The 22,695-nt window shown below is 42.6% G+C and overlaps 1 protein-coding gene across 6 annotated transcripts in view; it reads left to right on the top strand.

Moving 5' to 3' along the window:
- Positions 1-22,695, top strand: part of PPP2R2B (protein phosphatase 2 regulatory subunit Bbeta) — a 466,791-nt gene that overhangs the window by 363,614 nt on the left and 80,482 nt on the right. For all 6 annotated transcript variants that reach the window (XM_036849101.1, XM_036849103.1, XM_036849104.1 and 3 more), the window contains one exon: positions 3,104-3,216. In XM_036849101.1, the coding sequence (XP_036704996.1) occupies positions 3,104-3,216 (113 nt within the window). The remainder of the gene's footprint in view (positions 1-3,103; positions 3,217-22,695) is intronic.

Genomic DNA, 22,695 nt, shown 5'->3' with positions numbered 1-22,695 from the left:
CTACTGGAATTGAGGGAGTTTTTAATTTTTTAATTTTTATGTTCATTTTCATTTTCTACAATTTTATGTACCAGTTGTGTAATAAAAAGACAAAAATAAAATGAGAAATGTAAAATCTATATATGAGATATTATTATAGGTTTGTACCCCTCTTCAAAAAAATGCATAGAAAAAAATACTACAAGGAACTATGCAAAATGTTAACAATGGTAGTCCCAGACTGCAGGGATTTTAGGGATTTTTATTCTTTATGTTTTACCTCCAATTTCTCTCTTTCTCTGTATAGCAATTTATCATTCCTAATAAGAAAAATATAAGAGAAGAATTGCCTTGCAGTTGGGATGGGCTACATTCCAAAGCCCAGCAATAGAAAATAATCAGTATTAAAATTCACTGATTTGGGTTCTTCTAAGCCACAGTAGCTAATCTACTCTGATCTCTGATTAGTAGCTAATCAAATGACTGAATAAATATGGCCCATGTTTCATCTTCTCACCTTAAAAAGCAGGTCATTATGCAGCCTATATTCAGAGAGGGTAGGACCAGAAGAGTATAGATAGAAAATTCTAAATTCAACCCAACATCTGGGAAAGACTTCTTCGCCTTCTGTCTCAGTACAAGCCGGGCTGAATGCACTAAGTGAAATCTTACACTTAGTAGACTTTACAGGCGTGCCAGCAGACATGACCAGCCCAAGTGATGCCCACATATTAGGAAACAGGGGCCCTTCTCTGTTAGAGTAGCCAAATTGTTGCAGGAAGCCCACTTCATAATGTGCATTTCAGACCGCTGAGGACAAGGCATTTGCCAAGGAGAGATGGAGGAGGGAGATGAGGGGCAAAGGAGCAAGGGAATCCTAATACAGGCAGGATACAGGGTCGGCTTTCCTCCCCTGACAGCCTTACAGAGAGGAAGTAAGATGTGCCGACATCATCATGGGATGAGGCTCACGCTGTCAGAGCAACATCTTATTATTGCAGAACAGTTGCCCAGTTTGCTAATTCTAACAACAGCTGCTATTTGTGAACCATGATTAGAAGTGCAACACCGGGCTAAACACTCTACATGCATTCTTTCATTTAAGGACGACACTGTTTTCCCCAATTTACATATAAAGAAGCTGGGGCGTAGAGAAGTTTACTATCTCTATTTGTAAGATTGGAGTATTAAGGACATACTTATACTAAAAAATTACTCATGTTTCTGAAATTCAAACTTAATTGGCCACTCTGTACCTTTTCTCCTGCTTTATCTGCTACTCCCATTTGTCTGTCGCCCAAAGACTAGTTAGGTGCCTACTGCATGTGAATCCCAGCCCTCGGCCACGTGGTGGCGGGAGTTGGAGTGGGGATGGGACCCAAGGTTGTCTGCTTCCAAAGCCATCCTGTGCAGGCACAGAGCAAGACACAGAGGAGCAGCCGAGTGTCTGCCATCCAGAAGAGAAGTTAGAACAAATAATGAACGCAGGATCTGATAAGAAAGGCCTCCAAAGGCATGCAACCACAGACATGATCTGTTTGGCCCAAACACGTTTCCTTAAAAGATAGATTAACATATACACACTACTATATATAAAATAGATAACCAACAAGGACCTACTGTATAGCACAGGGAACTCTACTCAATATTTTGTAATAATCTATAAGGGAAGAGAATCTGAAAAAAGTATATATTGATGTGTATATCTGTGTGTATATATATATGTGTGTGTGTGTGTGTGTGTGTATATGTATGTACATATATCTGAATCACTGTGCTGTACACCTGAAACTAACACAACATTGTAAATCAACTCAACTTCAATTTTTAAAAGATGGAATCAAAAGCCTGCAGGTGGGGCATGCCATTTCCAGCTCCCCCGATGCCCCGCCCCCTTTCACTCACTCCCCGGGCACTGCCTACCTCCTGTAGTCATTGGAGTCCTCACCCCTGTTTTATTGCTGTAGAGAGTGACAGGGGTCACCAAGTGGTGTAGAGTCCTGGGACAGTACAAAGCTGAGAAAGGTCATTTCCAGCTGGGGACTCAGAAAAGAGACCGCAAGGGGAAAGCATTTGGATGAATCTCCTTCGCATTTTACTTCCCTGAGTACCGCTAACAAGATGCACTGTGTAAATGAGATGCATTCATTCATCCAACTCCTATTTATTGAACATCCACTATGCCCCAGGCACTGTCGTAGGTGCTGGAGATACAGTGAGGAACAAGACAGACCGAATCCCTGCCTCCAATGATATTTAAATTACTGTGAGGGAGACGAGATAATTAAGTTGCCAGAGAGTGAAACGTACTCTGAAGAAAAATAAAGCAGGAAGAGGGGATACAGAACGGTGAGGAAAACATCTTTCTGTAGGTTGGTTAGGAAACACCCCCTCTGAGGTTGGGACATAAACAGAGGAGAGCAAAGGGAAGGAACAAATCTTGTGAAAAAGAGGGTAAAGGGCTTTCCTGGCAGAAGGAGCAGCTAGTGCAAAAGCCCTGAGGCTGGAGTGGGCTTAACCTATACAAGGAGCTGTAAGGAAACCGGGTGGCAGGAGCACAGGAAGTGGCAGGGAGTGGGGTAGACAATGAGATCATAAAGTGTGAGGACGTAGGGGTGCAGGTCACGGAGGGCCTTTCAGGTCATGCTAGGGACAGTGTTTAGTGAGGTGGGATGCTGAAATGAGGATAGTAATTGAACCTACATCTCAGGGTTATTGTGAATATTAAGTAAATTCTCCACGGAAGGCGCTAACATGGTTACATCGTTAATTCTACATATGTTGTGACTACTCTTATTCAGTGTTCAGGACATATTATTATTGAATGATCCAATTTAAATGTAAGCTATAGATTTAACAGCCCATTGTCAGGGAAACCGTTTGTCTCAGCACAATAAATGTTTTCGTTTTGAAACATGAGCTCTGCCTTCAGAGGCCTTGAGATTTATGCACTGAAGCCCTTGACCTGAGCCAGTTTCCCTAGCAGTCCCTTCCATCGTGACCTTCACCTCTCCCTGCAACCGCCCCCAACTGGGTCCCGCAAAAAAAAAAAAAAAAAAAAAAAAGACTCCTTTATCAGCTTCCTCTCACTGTCATTTTGATTTCCTCTTGTTGCCCTCTGCAGATAAAACTGTGAAGCTGTGGAAAGTCAGCGAGCGTGATAAGAGGCCAGAAGGCTACAATCTGAAAGATGAGGAGGGCCGGCTTCGGGATCCTGCCACCATCACAACCTTGCGGGTGAGCCCAACGGCTGGTTTTCCACCGTCTTTCAGTTTCCTTGGCAACCAGGGTCAGGGGAAGGGGAGGGGAAGTTTGGCTGCGTGCTTGCTGCTGCTATAGGTTGCCCTTCTCAGGTGTGAGGGAGGGAGGTCAAGCAGAGACCCCGCCTACCTGAGTCTCTGGTGGTAGGTGAAGGAGCAGGACGGGCACCAAGCTCTGATGACTATAAATCCACGTTTCCTTTTGCCCCTGAGGACTTGCCTGCAGGGTCACTGCCATACATTACTATGTTCTTAGCCCCTGTCTGTTTGCATCATCTAACATGTCTTGAGCACCTTCAAGGTACAGGCATGGAACTACCCAGATGGGAAGTTGGAGTCTTGTGACTCGGAACATGAACTTCTGAATCAAACAGGCCTGGGTTCAAATTCTGCCACTTACCAGACTCTCACTTAGTCACTCCCTTTTTGAACTTCAGTCGTGCAAGTTATTTTTAGTTTCTCCATCTGCAAAACAGTGAACCTAGTACCTTACTGTGTGTGGGCTTCTGAGGCTAAAATGCAGTGAGGATGGAAAGCCCTTATTCCATGGCTGGTACTCAAGAAATGATCTCTACTATTATTAGTCTTGGTAGCTTCCTTCCTGCCGTCCAGAAAAGCACAGTCTGGTAAGGAAAGAGGATGGGTAGGACTAATATGCAGATGTTTATGACACTAACTAGAGTAAGATAAATGCAATGAGAGTCAGAGAGTTGCAATTTGATCGAAGGAGGGAGAAATGGTATTTGGTTCTGGGAGATTGGGATATGTCTGTTAGGGAAATGGTGTTAGAAATGGATTTCTAAAAGCAGACTTTTAAAGGAAGGCTCTCTAGATAGAGATTAAAATGATTTAGGACTGGGTGATGAGTTTAGTTTTGGAGTGTTCATTGTGAACGGTAAAGCCAGGCACATGTTGGGACCAGCCCTGGCCCCTAGCCACTTTCAGAACTGGGTAAAATATGTGCTCTCAGATGCCGGCAGCTCTACTGAAAACCAAAAACTGCGAAGAGACACAGAAGTATCAATACCTGTGGGGGAAAGAGGTTGTGGCCCTATGTTTAGAGGCAAATGTGGGGATTGAATGATCATCATGTGCCTGATTAGCTGGCTTGTTGGTTTGTTCATTCATTCATTCATTTGTTCATCTGTTCATTCAGCAGATGGCTTTTTGAGCACAGACTCTTTGCGGCCCATAATGCTAGGCTGTCGTGTGTGTACCCAGTAGTAATGGGTACCTGGTCTTCTACTGAGCTTCTTCTGGGCCAACAAGCATTGGCTGCTCTGTTTCCTCTCGTCCGCCTGTGCCTTCAACCTGGAGGACAGCCGTACAAGTTTACCTTATCAGACTGGGTCCATGCTCTAAATGCTCAGAGGTTTTGAGACTGGAGGGCAGAACAGTGAAGAGTATGAACATGGAGTCACTCTGTCCTGGGTTAGAATTCTGGCTCCATTCCTTTCTGGATGGTGGCCTTGGACACATTACTTAAAGTCCTTGTGCCTCCCATGTCACATCTGCACAACAGGGATGAGGGATGGTTGCTACTTCCTGGGATTGTTGTGAGGAGTCAGTACAATATTGTGTGTGATAGAGAGCTTAGCCTGTGTAGTGTCTCCCTCAGAGAAAGCACTCAGTGATATTAGTTCCTGCCGATGGTTTTTAGTCTTACTCTCATCATCATCATTTTCATGACTGTTATTACCCCCTAGTGATAGTAGGGCTATGTGTTTGAGAAAATTCCCATTTTTCTCTTCATACACTTTTTATACTCTTGTATTCACTCCTCAAAGCTATTCACTGGTGTCTACCAAGTGGCAAGCACAGTACTGGTGATACAAAAGGAACAAGATAGTCTTTCACCCCTCAGGACTTTGCAATCGTATGGAGAAAACAGATGGATTAGGCACCACTGGGGAGTTTATAACATGAACTTCTACCCAGATGTTACCGTGCTATCGTTCGCTATGTGGATGGAATTTCTCAGATGCCATCTGTAGTCTCCACTGTGAATTCCAGTTGCCCATGCATCCAGTGGGATTTTGTATACCTGTGTTTAGCCCCCTGGGAGGATGCCATCCCCATGATGAAGAAGAGAGAAGGACTCTATGTAAGTTCCACTAGAAGAGAGATTGTCCCCAAAGTGACACAGTGATGTTATGAAGTGGACTTGTACATATCAAACATGGAAGGAGGCCCTGAGGAGTGGCTGGGACTTAGAAAACCCCAGTTCTGGTTCTTGCGTCCTTATTAACCATCTGTGACCCTGGGCCAATGAATCTCATTTCTTCTCTCCATGCTTAGTTTCTAAGCAACTGAGCAGAGGACTGGAGAAAATCAGTGGTTCTGCAACCATGGGTGCCAGTTACAAATGCAGATTCCCAGGACACAGCCTCAGTGATTCTCTTCAGCACGTTGGGTGGTCCAGAGGGATCTGCATTTTTATCATGAGCCCCTGGTGGTTGAGACAAAGGGATCTGTTACCCCTGGACTCTTATCCTCTCTAAGGCTCCTCCACGCTCTTGTTTTTATGAGCCTCTGTTACTCTTCAGTCATTTCAAGTTATTGTACCAGCTCATGAGACACATTTGCTATCATATTGTAAAACTCGTATCTGATTTCATCTCGTCTACCTTCCTAGGCTTTCAAGTCTCCTCATTTCAGTGTAAACATCCACACTCCAGTGTTCTTTCAGTGCAAACACTGAAAAGGCCAGCTTGCTTTCTTTTTGATCCCAGTGGTAGAAGAAGAACCAGGCAACCCTGAAAACCGTAGTTTCAGAACAATGACTCCAAACAGAGAATGAGTTGATGTGATATTAATCAGACCATAATTTACTAACATGCTCTGCTCTTGACATTTGCATTGCCAGCAATGGTGGCTTTTTTTTTCCTTCCCTGTACTATGATTACCTCTCGTTCACTTTCATAGTTTCCAGTTCTACATGGATCTTGAGAGTGAGAATGTTTAATAATACCCAACAGCTAATTAATCCTCACTGAGTAATGAACCTGTTCTGTTTCAGTGCTGGGAGGTTCAGCTTTTCAAAGTATGAATGTAGTTGTTTTTTTTCATTTTTTCATGCAAGATAGCCTTTCAAATCCAATCACTCATTACCCAGAGAGACTATGAGAAGCAATTCTATGGATACTACATCTCCTGCTTAATATTATAACATTCAAAGCAATAATCATGATGATAGTTTAATAATAACACCTTATGAGCTGTAAAATACCATTTTTATCACAAAGTGTTTACTTACTTAATTCCCTGATTCATCCTCAGACCAGCCAGGTAGAAAGGCAGGTGAAAATGCTGCGATCCAGTATTTACTGTGCATTTACTATATGCCATGCACCATGCTGCACACTGTATCTGCATTGGCTACTTCATGAGGTACAGTTCACTCTTAAGTACCCATGGAGCAGATGCGCTTCACAGAGTTTCAGTAAGATGCCCAAGATCATGCTAAGCATCAAACCTTGATCTATGGGACCCTGAGCCCTTCAACCTGATGCTGCCTCAGAGAGGGAAAATGACTTGCCCAGTGTCTGTCAACTGGTTGTTCAAGAGCTGGGATTGAAAAATCAAGAGCTATGACTCTTCAACTTGGACACATACCTTGGGCATTTTAAATGCTTTTCTTAATAACTAGTGCCATTATTATTCTAGGTCAGGATGTATGCATGTGTCTCTCTCTCCCTCCTTCCCCCTCCCTCCCTCTTTCTCTCTCACCCACGTATTCACACACATGGAGTTTCCATGCCTCTGACCTCTGACCTCACCTTGAGGTCTTATGTAGTTCCACTCAGCAAGATTCTCCATACCCTTCTTTCCAACCTCCCAATACCCACAGCTAAGAAGACCTCAGAGCCCTTTCTTGGCAATGGAAACTCATAGTTCGTGTAACTTAATCAGCCCGGGAGGGGAGATGGGTGGTGAGAAATCATACGTAGCGTACTTACCTGTGCAGAATGAGCCTGGAGTTATTATTTCCCTCATTAGGATTGGCTGCCAGTGCCCTGGGAACCTAGGCCAGGTGGAAATGTGCTTTTGAACCAGTTACAAAAGAGTTCCACAGAGTCTGTCTGGAAGGTGTGAGCTCCCAACCTGTGACACCATAACTCCCCAAAATGAAGGGGATGTAATGAACTCACGTTTTCTAATGGATATTCCTTACAGCTAATATTAATATTAATAATAATAATAGCCACATTTTTTGAGTGCTTACTATATGCCAGGTGCTGGATTGTATACCCTTATATCATTCTGTCCTAACAGTAACTCTCTCGGGTTCTGTTATCCTCTCTGGATCATCCAAAGCCTCCCTCCCTCCTTTCATTTAAGTCTCTGCTTAAGTGCCACCTTCTCAGAGAAGCTCTCCTAGAATTCTGTAGGGAAAATTGCCCACTCACATCTTCCCATTCACTCCGGTGTCCTTACCCTGCCCCTTTATTCTTAACTTTCCTCCTGGCCAGATGTATCATTGGTCCACTGTCGGCCTCCCCTCCCCCTCCCGTGAAATGTAAGCTCCGTGAAAGCAGGAACCATGTGTCTCCTCTCCTGTAGCTCCGGCACATGGTAGGTATTCAGGAAATGTTTGTCAAATGAATAGATTACATAGAAGTGGAAACTGAGTTTCAGAGTAGACAAACGGTTGTTTGCTCAAGATCTCATGGCTAGAAAGTGGTGGGGCTGGGATTCAAACCTAATCCATCTGACCCCAAATCTGATGCTTTTCATTATGATTCCCTACAGCTACATCCTAAGAAAATACTAATTCATGATTGCAGAGCAGGGGAATTTCGTTCTTAGTGTCTCTCGGAATTCTTCGGCAAAGCTTTCTTAATGTATGAGCTAGATTTTGGGGCGAGTGGAGGGCGAGAGTGAGGGCTGCAAAGGCTTTTCTGCCACAGGTTGAGCACACAATGGATGCACTGTTTTTTAGAGAAAAGATTCAATTATATCATGTTTTTACACACATGCCTTCTGCTGGTGACTGCTTCTGTCTTTCTCTCAGCTCAGGACACACACATTCTTGTGACTTTCCTGGACTAAAATTTTTCCACCTAGAATGACCCTGATGTTTGCACATCCCATTGGTGGCAATTTAGACACCCTCCTAGCCACAGTCTAAGACACCATGGCAAATCGACATGAGCGTTCACCAGCTCCAAATTCTGAAGGGAACTTCTTGAGGATTATTGCCAACAGGTCATGGGATTAGACAGCTTGGCTAAACACACTTTTTTCCCAAAAGTGATCGTTTTTGTGAAACCACTAGTTTAACTGCCTGATCTATTTTCTAGAGAACTGATTAAACAGATCACTGGTTTAAGTTTACCAATGAAAGCAGCTACATTGATTCAGCCCTTCCTAGGGACAGACTCCGCACTGAGCAGTTTTCTGTACATTTTACAGTTGGTTCTTCATCACAATCCTGTGGCTTATGCATCATGCCCATTTTATAGGTGTGTAAACAGAGGATCAGGGAGGTAAACACTGGCTTAAGACCTCACAGATAATAAGTGGCAAAGCCAAGAATGGAACCCAGGTCTGTTTGATCCCACACCTCCTGCCCTTCACCATCATACAGGACTATTTATTGCGTGGTCCTTGATCTAGACAACAATGAGGATAATAGCATCTGACACATAGAGCTTTTCAATGTATTTTTTATCCTACTTATTGAGTGCCTTCTATGCACCAGGCAGTGTGCGAAGTACATACTACAGAGCAGGTCTTACAAAGATGAGTGAAACATGCTCTCTGTCCTCCAGGGGCCAGGAGGGGAAGGTTGCAAGTCGCTGCAACATGAAATTAATTCAAGCAGTGGTTCTCAAACCACAGCGCGCCCCTCACAGTCTCCTGGGATACATTTTAGAACACAAGCACTGGCCTCATCACTAGGGATTCTGGTTTAGAAGGTCTGAGTTGTACCCAATAGCATCACTGACCAGATCCCCCTTAGAAAATCCCCGGATGATTCTGACACACGTGATCCTTGGGCCAAACTTTGAGAAACACCGGATTGGGTAAGTGTCCTGAGAAAAGCACAGAAGATTGCCATGGCAGTTCAGAGGGAGAACAGAAAGAGAGAGGTATAGGACCAGGAAGGAATTTTCAACATGCATCTTGAGGGATAGATGGCCTTTCATGCTGCAGGGGGGGTCTCATTTAATGATCCCAAGGATCCTGGGGGGGCAAGTAGGACGTGAATTGCTGTTTTCCCTATTTCTGGTGATCTGGATGTGATTATCCCCATTAGAAAAGAGGAAACTGAGGCTCTGAGAGGCAGAACTGAGAATCAGATGTGTTCGGTCTAGACACAGCCTTTGTGCTTTCTTGCTGCCTCCGTGGTGACCGTGTGGTGAAGCTCACTCCAGGAGAATGGGTAATCCCAGGCCGGTAACAGGGCAAATTACTGGTTGAGTCAGGATCGGCCATCACTGCCTTAGGTTCTCATTTTGGGCTTATGCTTGACCACGGAGGCCTCTTAGGACACAGATACAGTCTTCCCCTACCCATTTTTAATTTTTCTAGACTTCATTTTATGATGTATTGCTGCTCTAGGGGCTTCATAGCCAATCCTTTTACAGCTTCAGCTTTCCTTTCCTTATATTTGTTGCAAATAAAAATGAAGTGTTTAGCTGCTGCAGTGCAAAATCAATCAAGGCTACTCCATATTCACATGCTTGCAGTGGCACTCGCACGGCCCCTGGATTAGATTAACTTTGTGAATGTGTCACTCTGCTGTGGGTAATTTCTCAACCCCCACTCCATCCCTTCCCCCTCCTGTCTCAGCGAGGGGATACTGCAATCCCCTGTTGATTGACTACCGCACAAGTGAATGCTGGCATGTGATGTGTGTAACTCAGCAGGACGCCCATACTCTGTGTTTATGAAAATAAATAATAATTTCTGTTATCGTTATTGATTGCCATCATTATCTGATTCTATCAGTCTGTGTCATGGGGTTTCATTTATGGGATCAGAAAGCACTCCACAGGAACCCCGGGCACTACCCTCACCACCAAGCCTCAGTGTTTTGATATGTTTTGCCTTTTAGGGGTGATACTTGTGGATGTCCCTGTCCTGTTCTTTGGCTAATGTTCAGTGAGACAGCATTAGTTGGGTTCGATGTGAGGCAAAGGAACTAACTGAAATAATAATAAGAGCAGCAGACGTGTATTAGCATTTGCTCTGTTCCAGGGATGCTCCATATGTTGGCTAATTTATTCTTCAAGATAAACCTATAATGAAGGTGATAAAATAAACCTCATTTCAGAGATGTGGGACCCAAAGCCAGAGAGGTTAAACATCCTGCCTGAGGTCAGACACTAGTAAGTGGTAGTACTTGGACTTGAATTCATGGCTTTATTATTTTCTCTTCTTCTATTTTTTGGCCACGCCGCACGGCATGTGGGATCTTAGTTGCCTGACCAGGGATCGAACCCATGCCCACTGCAGTGGAAGCATGGCGTCTTAACCACTGGACCACCAAGGAAGTCCCTGAATTCATGTCTTTATGATTCTAAAATCCATACTACTATCCTGCCTCTTGTATTAAATAGAATGCCTGATATATTCATTTGAATATTTGGTATAAACTAAAATATGAGTAAACAGGGACTAGAGAAGAAACCATGAAGGAGATGGTAGATGCTGCGGGAACCTTGGGCCCAGGTGGGGTTTCCGTTTTGTTTGTGGGGGGGGGGGAAGGTGAAGCAGAAAGGATGCGTGGAATTAGATCATGGTTTACCAAATCTGGGTGATCATCAGAGTCTAGGAATGTCTTAAATCATCCCCAGCTGACTGATTCAGAATGTCCAGGCACAGGGCCAAGTGATCTACCCATAGTTCTCAGCTGCATCCCAGGTAGTTCTGAAGATCAGCTGGGTTTGAGGACCATTGGCATAATGACCACTGAGGTCCACTCCAAAGTGGAGATTCTCTGATTTGATTTTGTTAAGTTCTTCCTTTGCCTGCTTCCCTCCTCCTACCTCAAGGCTCTATACGGAGTAATCTGAGGGCCACACTAATATTGCCTTTACACTGAGTGAGTAATTTGATTTGGAGTGAGCTTCTGCACGCCAAGCACATTTGGGTTGTGTGTACGGCTCTGCCCTTTATAACTCAGGTTCTTTCCCCCTCTTACTCCTGGTCAAATCTGGGGGGTAGCCCACCTAATGGCCAGTGTGCTATAACAGTAACAATAGTGCAGACATTAGTTAAAGACACACTGTGTGCCAGGCCTTCTGCTAGGTGCATGCAAGCACCATCTCATTTCAGCCTGACAGCAGTCCTATGGGCTGAGTACTGTTTTTAATCCCCATTTGACAGATGTGGACATTTGATTCAGAAAGCTGAAGTTACTTGCCCAAGGGCTGCAGCTACTAAGGGGCTGAGTCACATTTTTAACCAGGTTCGGTCTGACCCCAGAGTCTGTGATCTTAACACCGTGTTACAGAGCCCCCAAGAAAGGGCTAGGGCTCTGACCACATCTCAGCCATCATCTGAAAAATAGAACTCATCCTACATTCTTCCCACAGAGGTCATGCTAATAAAATAGAGTAATGTGTTGACAGTACTGGTGTGATGCCTTATGATTGCCAGATGCTCGGTATATGTTATGACCTTTCTTCTCTTCCTTCCCATCTTGTCTTTCACCTGGACAACCAGGAGTTTCAGGAAAGTCTGATGAATATATTGAAAAAGTTCAAAGCAGCATTATGTTTTGATAATAGTGAATCCAGCAGTCCATTCTGCTGTATTTTGAATGTGTGTTTGCCCTGGCTCTCCAAAGCTGCCTTGGATTCAGAATATTTTCACTGACAAAAAAATATTTTCTTTCATCTCAAAGCTACCTTTGTTGTGCTGCATTTACCATGTAGTAATTAGATCCAAGATAAATGTAAATATAAACAGAATCCTATACCTGGCTTAAGATCGAGTTCTCTTTGTCTCTTGCTCCCAACTCCTTTGGAAGGCAGCCATGGCTTCTCGAATGTGATAGGAACTAGTAAATGACACTCCCCACAGGTACACTCAGTGACAGTGGGAAGCTGAGAAGTCCACTAGTACCAGAAGAAGAAAAAGATCATGTTAGAGAAGAAAATCTCGATGTTTCCATGGTCTCTGGTGCAGTTTATCTCGAGAATCCCTGGTCAGGAGGCACAGCATTCTAGACTATGACCCATTCTCTCTTCCTAACTTTGGTCATTAAATGGTCTGAATTTTGGAGATGTGGGTGGGTTGGTCAGCCCGGGGCAGGTTGCCAACCTTTTCCAGGCTTTGCAAGCAAGGATCTTGTCATTGGGTCAAACCTAATTCACACTGACCCAGATGGATTTTTCTCAAAAGAGAAGTTATTAGAATGATTTTCTCCATCCTTTCCTTTAAAGGGCTCTCTGTATACTTTTAAAGTAAATGGAAAATCCAGGGCATAATTGGATGATTCGAGGAAGAAAAGTATCTCCATTTTCTGAATCTTTCAGATGGAATTATCTGAATTATGAGTGTCATGGGAAAAACATTGTCCCTACACCAGGTCCTGGCTCTCCAATGTGAGCTCACTTTTGCTGGAGTAAGAGGTGTGAGGTCCAGCCCCTGAAACTACACATGCATGTGTATGCGTGTGCAGGCGGGCACACGGCACAAAGTACCAAGAAACTCATTGTTCAGGAAACCTTAGAATGTTAACATAGCCTAGAGCTGATTTATAGTATTTGTTTTTCATTGGACTTATTTAAATAGAGATAAAAAATATGAGCCTAGGTCCCTTTTGCTACCAAGTTATGCAAAGAACTCATTTGAAATCACAGGAGGAATTCTAAGGCCTCTGCTCATTATACATGAGTTTTCTAGAAAATCATTAACACAAAATGGATTTGGAGTCAAGTTCAGTAGAAAGCAAGATCACTTTGATCTTAGTACGTTGCAAACCAGACTTCCACTGATGCACTGATTTTAAATACCCGTGCTTACCAGAGAAAAAGGTTTTAAGTATTTCCCTAGAGGTTAGTGTATAGAGGAAGATACTTTCTTTTCTTTGGTGCATAAGTATAAGAAACTGGTTGGAGGAAAATATTTTATAAGGGTAGTTTTATGTTAAAGGAGATTGTTATCAACTGGAAAAAGATTTAATTCTCTGGTTTCCTTAGAATGATTGAGCCAGAAGGAAAGGAATTTCTACCAGAAAGGTATTAGATTTGTATGTAGTTGAATGGAGGAGAGTAGATCACACTCATAATTTGTTGTTTTCATCAGATGATCAGTTGAGCTCGTGTTCTTTACTGGAAAAAATGTTAAAAGCGGTTGTAAAAACACACACACATACATGCTCACAAATGTTTCTTGCTCAAGAAAATATGGGAAATCCTAGCTTAAATACATTTAAACAAATTGATTTACTTTGGGGTTTCTCAAGACCTTTAATATACTAATGTACAATATCAAAGTCGAAGAAAAATATAGTGCATGCATTATTTTCCACCAAACCTAATTGACCACGAAAAACGCTTTTCGCAATTTATGGGATTACTGTTCTTTTTAACATTTTTCTCAAAACGTGGTCCTGGGCCCAGTGTCAGTCCACAACAAGATAAAGAGCTTGTACCAGAATATGAATCGTTCACATCACTAATCCACCGTATAGTTCAGCTGACACTTTTATTTTCCATAGCAAGACTTTCTCAATGGATGAAGCAGTGCACTGATTCTGGCTTGAGCTCCTTATCTTGTCACGGACCATTAGCAAACAGTTCAGGGGTCCGTTATTTTGAGTAGTACAGCGATAGACCTCACTTTGGGAGATGCTGACGGAAAGAATTGGGTCAGGGAACAGGGGTTAGCCTGGCAGCGTTTCCACCCCCATTTTCCTGCCGTCCAGTCTCAGAATCCCATGATGGAGAAAGAGCCTTAACAGAGCCTCCCTCTTGACATACAAGTTCATTAACATTAACTGAGAACTTTCTAGTGCCTGACACTATCCCAGGCACTTTGCGTGCTTCCTCATTTAATCTTCACCTTAACCCTATCAGCTGAAAACTATTATCGTCATTTTCCAGATGAGGAAACTGAGCTCCATATGGAGGAAGCAACTAGTGCAAGGTTGTTGGCTAGCAAGTAGCAGAACCAGAGTTCACCCCTGACTGTCTGACTGCAGACCCCCACTCTTAACCACCATGTTATCTGGCCTCCCAATAGCCATGGTTCTCACCCATCTGGGCCGATGTGGGCTTTATCCTATTGTCAGAGACTTCTTGAAACAGAAATGACCCTTTAGCCAATCTAAAAACCATCACTGTTCATAAATGTTTGCTTCTGTGTAAGCTATCATCTATCTAATATGCATTTATTAAAAAAAGGTTCCACATATAGAGTCATGTGTGGTCCCTGCCCTCACATGGGGCTTATAATTCAGTGAGGAATTAGCTGGCTACAAGCTTTTATTTGAAAATAGTAACAGCACCAACCTCGTGTACCCATGCCTGACATCACGGTCAGTCCTGTTATGTATTTAAACACTGCCTGAACCCCTTCTCAACATTTTCTATTCTGCCCTGTGATCCCACTTCCTCTAATTATTTTCAGGAGTTGAGAATTCTGCAACTTTGAGTTAAATGAGGACATTGTCTGTTTAATGCCAAAGCATCCAGCCACAAGGTGAAAGCTTCATCCAATTATCCTGCCCTTTCAATTCCAAACATGCAGATGTTTACAAACTTCTGAAAGCTTGATTTAAAAAAAATAATAATTTGCTTTCCAAATTCAAAGAGCATCTGGGAAAAACATCCTAAGGGGGGCGGGGATATATAAGACTATCAATGCAGACAAGAAAGCAGGAGTTCAGGAGTTGTCAGGTTAGATACTGAGACAGAAGTGACAAAACAAAGCCACACTTGGTTACCATTATTCCTTCCCATAATAAAGTCATCTCTGCACATGAATTCTCAGATGGCTGTCACACCAGTCCTGATGAAATGTGCCTTTCCCTACTTGATGGTCAAATCAATGAAGAACATAGGTGCCACCTAGGTCTCTTGCTTTTTCATTTTTTCACTAATTCCATAGATATTTATTGAGTATCTCCTTTAAGCCAGGCATGGTAATAGGCCCTAGAATTACAGCAGTGAACATGAATGGCACGGTCCCTGCCCGTGACCTCATGCCCTCAGTCTCTTTTGGTGGGAAGGGCGTGAATCAAATGCCCCTGATATAAAACTGACACTGGGAAGGGGGCTGCAGAGGTGCATAGGAGAGGAGATGATGGAGGAATTGCTCCATTCAGGGAGCACAGAGAATAATTTCCCGAGCAGTTAATAATAGAGCTGAAGCAGGAGGTAGGTAAGGAGAGGAGTGGGAGGAGCCTTCCAGGCAGAGGCAATGCCGTGGACAAAGACCCTGAGGTGGGAAGTTGCGCCAGAGAACAGGCGATGGAACGAAGGCCGAAGTGGCTGGAATGCTGATCCCAGGGGATGGGTAGTACCAGCAAGATGCAGGTGACAAGGCAGCCAGGTTACGGCCATCATAGACCTTGCTAGGGAATTTGCTCTTTCTCCCAAGAGCAATGCAAACCCTTTCTTCTCTGCTCTGGTCATTTTCTGACACAGCTCTTCTTTGCTCAATAGCTCAATGTTCTGCACCCAAGACAGGATATACACCAAGGCAGAAAAGCTGCCGGCACAACCTAGAAAACTCCTGACAGATATGACAAGTTTAAATTCCAGAAGCCAGTGGCATTTGGTCAGTGTGGCCATGTTGCCCTCTAGCCCTTGACTGCCACTGTGTTGATATACGTCAGGGCGTGGCCTCCATGGAGCTCCTCCAATGTCAAGGTGTTCTCCCTCCAAGGTGAAGCCTCCCATGAGCGATTGAATTGTTGGGAGGGTCATAGAACCTGACAGCTCCCTGTTACACAAAGGAAAAGATAAGCTTCCGATTAGTCCTGGGGCTGGTGGAAGCCAAGATCAAGTGCACCTGTCAGAACTGCTAACAGCATATAAATCATTACCTCAATTTTCCATGCAAGAATTGGGCCAGAGAGAGAGAAAGCAAGGACTGAGGTTGTGTAGCAGTGCAGAACCATATCAAAGAGCTCTCGCTTGGCTCCTAAACAGGATTTGCTCTGCTATCCATGCAGAGAGAACAGGGCCCCATGCCCAGAGGAACGACAGAGACAAATGCCCACTGGCTCTAGGAAGAGGCGAGTTGTTTCCCTGGCATCTCCTAAGGCTTCTATCGCTAATCTAGCAATAGCAGCCACCAAAGCTTTCCCAGACTCTAAAGGGGAGCAAGTTTGGTACTGCGCTTGCTGTCTATGTGGTCCTAGATTTCCCGATTGTGTAATCACCATAATCATCATTGCTATTGTTGCCATTTTCCTTTCTCTCATTCACTGGGCAGAAATCTCTGAGAGTTAGGGGCCAACAGTGGCTAACCTGCTCTCTTATCATCCAGGATATCAGGGTATTTCTCGGGGCAAAAAAAAAAAAAACAGCATAAAACTGAAATAAGATTGAATGAAGGACAGGAAGTCAGAAGATGTTCAATATAGATTTAAAAGTTGAAATCGATTGGGCAGTGCCCAAATCCTCACTGCATTTCATGTCCATAAAATACCCAGTAGCTAGCAAAACATGAGAGCCTGGAAGATTCCAGGTGGAGAAGCCCCAGCACAGAGTAAACTCAAACTACTAACTTATACCACAGACCTCAAGAAACACTCTTTTGTGTTTCATCTGGGCTACTCTAGACAGAGTGAGCAAAACTGTGGGGGAACTGCTTCATTCTCCAGGATAGACAGAGTTAAATCCGGTTCCCAGAGCTATTGAAAGGGACTTTGGTCAGTGGCCGTTGTGTGAAAAGGGGGCCAGGTATTTGTCCAGCCCAGATATTCCTGCTGCCAATAATGGAGGAGCCTTTCTTCTTCTCCACCCTTTGCGTATTTTAAAGAGAAGCATATCTTCAAAATTACAACATAACCTGAAATGTGTTGGCTGACAGTTAAAATTCCCTAGGACCTAGAAGAGAAATGCAATATATTTTATGTGAACAAACCCAAAATATGAGTCAAGACAGTATACAAAGAGATATGGGAGCTGAAGGAACAAGTCATATGGATACAATAAAACAAAATAATTGCCTGTTTGTTCTGAAGGTGTGAGCAAAATATCCTCATTGCCAGGAGAAACGTAAGGCCAACTTCTTTCCACTTAACCTCTGGTAGGGGAGGAAAGCCCACAGTGGGAACCATTCTGGGAAAGAGTCTAGTGTAGCGGTTAACAGACTTTAAAGGAACAGCTCTGGATTCAAATCCCAGCTCTGTCTTTGTATGGCTTTGGGCCTTTTACTTAAGCTCTCAAAGTATCAGTTTTATCATCAATCAAGTACGTACATCATAGGACTTGTTATCAGAAAAAAAAAATACTAACACAGTATCCAGCTTTTAGTAGTGACCATTCCAGAATAGGTAACTAGCTCCAGTTTGGAAATCAAGAATTCTCAGAACAGAGAGACAACTGGTAGACCCCAGCTGCTGCTTTTGGATAGAAGCATACAGTTCTGTGAGGGAAGAGACTTCTAGCTTGATCCTATGGTTAGAGTTTATTTGCCTAAGACATATCAACCCTAATGTTTAAGACTCTTTAGTGAATGACACATCTCTGGCCTGAAAGAAATTCCCATTAAAGATTCTTAATGAAACTCTGTAAGCAAAGATTAGGAGATAATGGAAAATAAATCATCAATTTGAATCTCTCTGGATAAGTTGAAGTAAGTGTGTTCCCACAGTGCCATACCTGTTTGTTTTTTGTTTTTGTTTTTGTTTTTGTTTTTATTTTTGGCTGTGTTGGGTCTTCGTTTCTGTGCGAGGGCTTTCTCTAGTTGTGGCAAGCGGGGGCCACTCTTCATCGCGGTGCGCGAGCCTCTCACTATCTTCTTGCGGAGCACAGGCTCCAGACGCGCAGGCTCAGTAGTTGTGGCTCACGGGCCTAGTTGCTCCGCGGCATGTGGGATCTTCCCAGACCAGGGCTCGAACCCGTGTCCCCTGCATTAGCAGGCAGATTCTCAACCACTGCGCCACCAGGGAAGCCCGCCATACCTGTTTTTGAAGGACCAGTGAACTTTCAAGTTCTCCCTGAGCTAAGAAACTTTATGTGCTTTAGTAGTAACTCCTTTGTAGGGAAGAAGCTGCAGCCACGTCTCAGGTGAGCGGCCTGGGGAGGGGGGGGTGGCATCAAGAACTGCCTGTAAAGTTGTTAAAAGTTGACCCAGGACTCTGGTTGTGAATCTTCCTTTAGTTTCTCCGCCTCAGCCTCTAACCATCAGTCATCAGAAATGCAGAATTTTCTGCCTAGGTCAAAGGATCCACTGTCAGATGTTAGACTTTCTGTCTTTATTTTCCATTAGCAATAAAGAGAAACATTCCAAGTAGGTCACTTTTCCTTAAATAAAAACAACCAGAAGAAGTTCTCTTGATATTTTCTCCTTTGTCTTGATCATTAAAAAAAATTCTATTTTTCTCTTCCAGCACAAGCTCATTACCAACCTGTTTAACATTTGCAAATTCAAATACAACATTGGATATCAAAATTGACTTTCCAGAAATTTTCCCCTTAATTGGTCTGGGTTTTTTTTTAATATAGAAAGCATTCTGCCAGCATCTGTGGTGAGATAGATTCTGGAAAAACAATGTGCCAGGCCAAATTATCAGGTAGAATTACATTGCTCTCTATTTCTGTTTGATAACAGCACTGTGCCTTTGCATAATTTTTACTGATTATCAGAGGGAAAAAGCCATAACTCAGGCAGATGAGCTTTATTGGCATTGGTCCCTTCTGGGGAAGAAAAAAAATGTATGAGCAGAAGCATTTGCAAGTGTCGTATATGTTGAGAGATTGAAATTCCAAACAGTCTGTAAACTTAGCTTGCCTAAATCTGCAACCTTAAAAAATGAAAATGCCTCTCTGTATTTGGTGTCATAACTCAAGAGCTGGTTTGTCTCATTTTCTATAATTCAAGACAAAAGAAATTACACGCCTATAAATATATCTAGAATAGAATGTCACTTTAAATCAAAGAGTTCTCATGAAGGAAAAATAAATAGTTGGGGAGAGTCTTGAGTCAGACTCCTTCCAAGACTTGGAAATTAACAAGAAGTTAAATGAACGCTCCAAACTGAACAGCTGCATATACTGCTTATATAGGAAGGGAGCTTTGTCCTCCCCCTTTAGTTGTTTGCATGCTGAACCATAGTATGGTTTCCATTTTCCCTAGCTGTCCTTAATTATCTCAGTTTCTACTAGTGGTTTCCCCTGTCAAGAGGGGTAATGTAACTTTCATCTGTAATGTTTGGATGAACTCTGCTTACCCTTTCTGTGTCTTTCAAGGCATGCCCCCACTCCAGCAGTATCCTGGTTGAGAAGCTATTCTTTTGCCTCCAATTCTAGACTCTCCTCCCCTCTCTGGGAGAGTCCACAGAAATCCATTGAGCCCACTCCCTAAGCAAATCGAGATCTTCTCTGACTCAATCATTATGAGATTTAGGAATATTTAGCCCTAACTTTCATGTACTCCAAACAGCTTCAGACACCTGCCAGTGTCAAGGGCCACTTGTATAATTTGATCCTTGTTCAGCATCAAACCCAATGCTTTAAAACAAACAAACAATAATCAGTGCTTTGCCTTTTGAGGACTTGAAGACAAGAATTTTACTACATAATCTTCTTCCCCTGGGAAATTTACATCTCTTGCCTCCTTGGACATCTCCCATTGTGAAAACTGCAGCAGATAATTTTCCTCCTTTATGTCTTTCTTTTTGTCACATTCTTACTTGTCAATCAATAAATTACCCCCTGCCAGGCTCCAGCAGCCTGGCTTCGTTCTTTACCACTTACATTCTCCTTTTGTGTTTAGAAAAAGAGCCCATTGTTTTTCTCTTAACCTCCAGTGAAATCTTCCCCTTATTCTCTCCCTTTGTTTTGCTTATCATTTAAATTAATTCTCCGTCCAACAGTGCCCATCTGCACCTGCCTTGATTCTCTGCATTTTCCCCTTTAACACCAGAAGTTAATGAGACTACCATTAGAGTCACGTGCTCCTTTTCTGATCACACCAGGATAAGGAAATGGGATTTAAATAGCAGTAGCAGGTAATACAATAGAAGAAAAGCCTTACTATAGTGAGGATCTCAGCTAGTCAGGTAGGTAGTTTTATGCTCTCCAGGCTGGATAGGGCTTCCTGTCAGAGCTGTGCCTCTATGTTCTCATCTGAGAAATGAGGTTAACCACCACTTACCATCCCTGCTTTGTATGGTGGTTGTGAGGATTAGGTGAGATAAATCATGCCATGTGCTTGATGGGGTGGCATATAGCAGCCCTCTGGAAGCATTAGGTACTATTATGATTATAGGAAGCAAATGTAAAAGACACAGTCCCACACTTTTTTGGGTTTGGAAGCTGCAGCCATACATGGGTGAGAGAGATGCAGTCAGTGACCATTCAGGGGTCCCAGCTCTCTACAGTGGGCCCCCCTTATTTGCAGGGAGTATATTTCAAGAGCTGCCAGTGGATGGCCAGAACTGCAGATAGTACAGAGCCCTAAATATATTGATACTATGTTTTTTGCTATGCATACATACCTATGGTAAAGATTAACTTATAAATTAGGCACAGTAAGAGGATATTTGAATTGCCAGCATCACTACTCTTATGCTTTGGGCCTATTACTAAGTAAAATTAGGCTTACTTGAATACAAACACTGCGATACCTCGACAGTCAATTCGATAACCAAGAGGACTACTAAGTGACTCACGGGCAGGGTATGGACAAAGGGGTGAGTCACGTCTGCTAGATTTCATCACGCTACTCAGAACAACGCGCAACTTAAAACTTACGAATTGTTTGTTTCTGGAATTTTCCTTTTAATATTCTTGACTGTAGTTGACTACAGATAATTGAAACTACAGAAAGCAAAACCACGGGTAAAGGGGGGACTCCTCTTTGTTTATGCAAATAACTCTGTGAAAAGGCATGTGAAATAGCATTGAACAACCTAAGGACAGAGACTATCTTATTTGTTGTCTTATTCCCAAGACCCAGACTTGTGCTTTACACAAAGTAGGTTACCTATAAATACTTGAAATCAACATATATTAATCACCTAATGTCCGGATACTATGATGGTCACCTTCAAAGATTACTGTGTTCCCCAGAGTCTGGGCTATGTGTTTCTCTTGGTACAAGACAGCTTTAAGTAACTGTCTTTGAATCACATAACTGAAGTTTTTCTCTTTTCATTTCTTTTTAAAATTGTTCTGCTTACATGAAGCCCAGAGTCTTACTTTGAGTTAATATTGTGTTAACCTGTCTAATAACACTTATAAATCTTAATTTTTTTAAACTGAGAGCTGACCTTAAGCTCTAAGTCCTTCCAGGTGACCGTATCTGTCTAGAATTTAAGAACATTTTTTCGTTGTATTTATTTTTATAACATTCTTCTGGTTTTTGGGCAGTTCATTGAAAACTAGTTTTTCATGTATTGCTGTGATGTAAAGATCCCTATCAAAACTAATGGAGTTTACTAAAAAGCAGATTCATTTAAAGAAAACATTAAGTAAATAACAGTCTGGGTAAATAGATAAGGTAAAAAAAACTTGAAGAGAATACTAAAAGAACTGAGGTTTGACAAGCATTAGGCTAATTTCCCTGCGGTTATTTGGGAGCTTTTTAAAAATCAAGATACCCAAGACCAACTGAGTTTGAATCTCAAAGTGTGAATCTGGGCAATCTGTATTTTCTTTTTCTCTTTAACAGCTCTCAGGTGGTTCTGATGAAAAAAACAGTCTGGGACTTTCTGAATGAGAAAGTGTCCAATTTTCGTTTTATAAAAAAGTTTTTTAATTCAATCAACAAACATTTATTGAGTGTCTACTATGTGTAATGCTCTGTGTGTTGGGTGCTGGCGAGAAAATGTAAAACACTATGGAAGCAGACGCTACCACTACGGTGCTTACATTCTAGTAGAAGCTCATAAATATTGTGTTCCCTGAGTTTTTGCCTGCTTAAGAATTTTGCTTCTATGCTAAATCACAGCCCGAAAGAATATAAAATCTTTATAACTTTGTGGACACTGTTTGGTTCTGTTTCTGATGTGGGGTTTACTGTGGAGAGAAGTCTGAAACCAGCCTTATTTTTACCTCTTATAAATTTGACTCATTTTTAAAGCTCTGCATAACCCATAAATCTTCTTTATACTTGAAGTGAAATAACTTCACCACAGTATGCCTTGGTATTAACTCTCATCGCTTTTTGTTGGTATACTGTACCCTTTCAATCCTTGCAGTCTTGGATTTAAGTCTTTGTTTCAGGCATTTTTTTAAAACGTATTTTAAGTATTTTTTCCTGTTCACTTCTTTTGGTCTCTTCATGACCAACAATTATACATACATTGGATCCTCTT

Source organism: Balaenoptera musculus, chromosome 3 (genome assembly GCF_009873245.2).
Source record: "Balaenoptera musculus isolate JJ_BM4_2016_0621 chromosome 3, mBalMus1.pri.v3, whole genome shotgun sequence".
In the NCBI taxonomy this organism is placed as follows: domain Eukaryota; kingdom Metazoa; phylum Chordata; class Mammalia; order Artiodactyla; family Balaenopteridae; genus Balaenoptera; species Balaenoptera musculus.
Note: the sequence above shows the minus strand (reverse complement) of the source record. Positions and strands in the feature narration are given on the sequence as shown.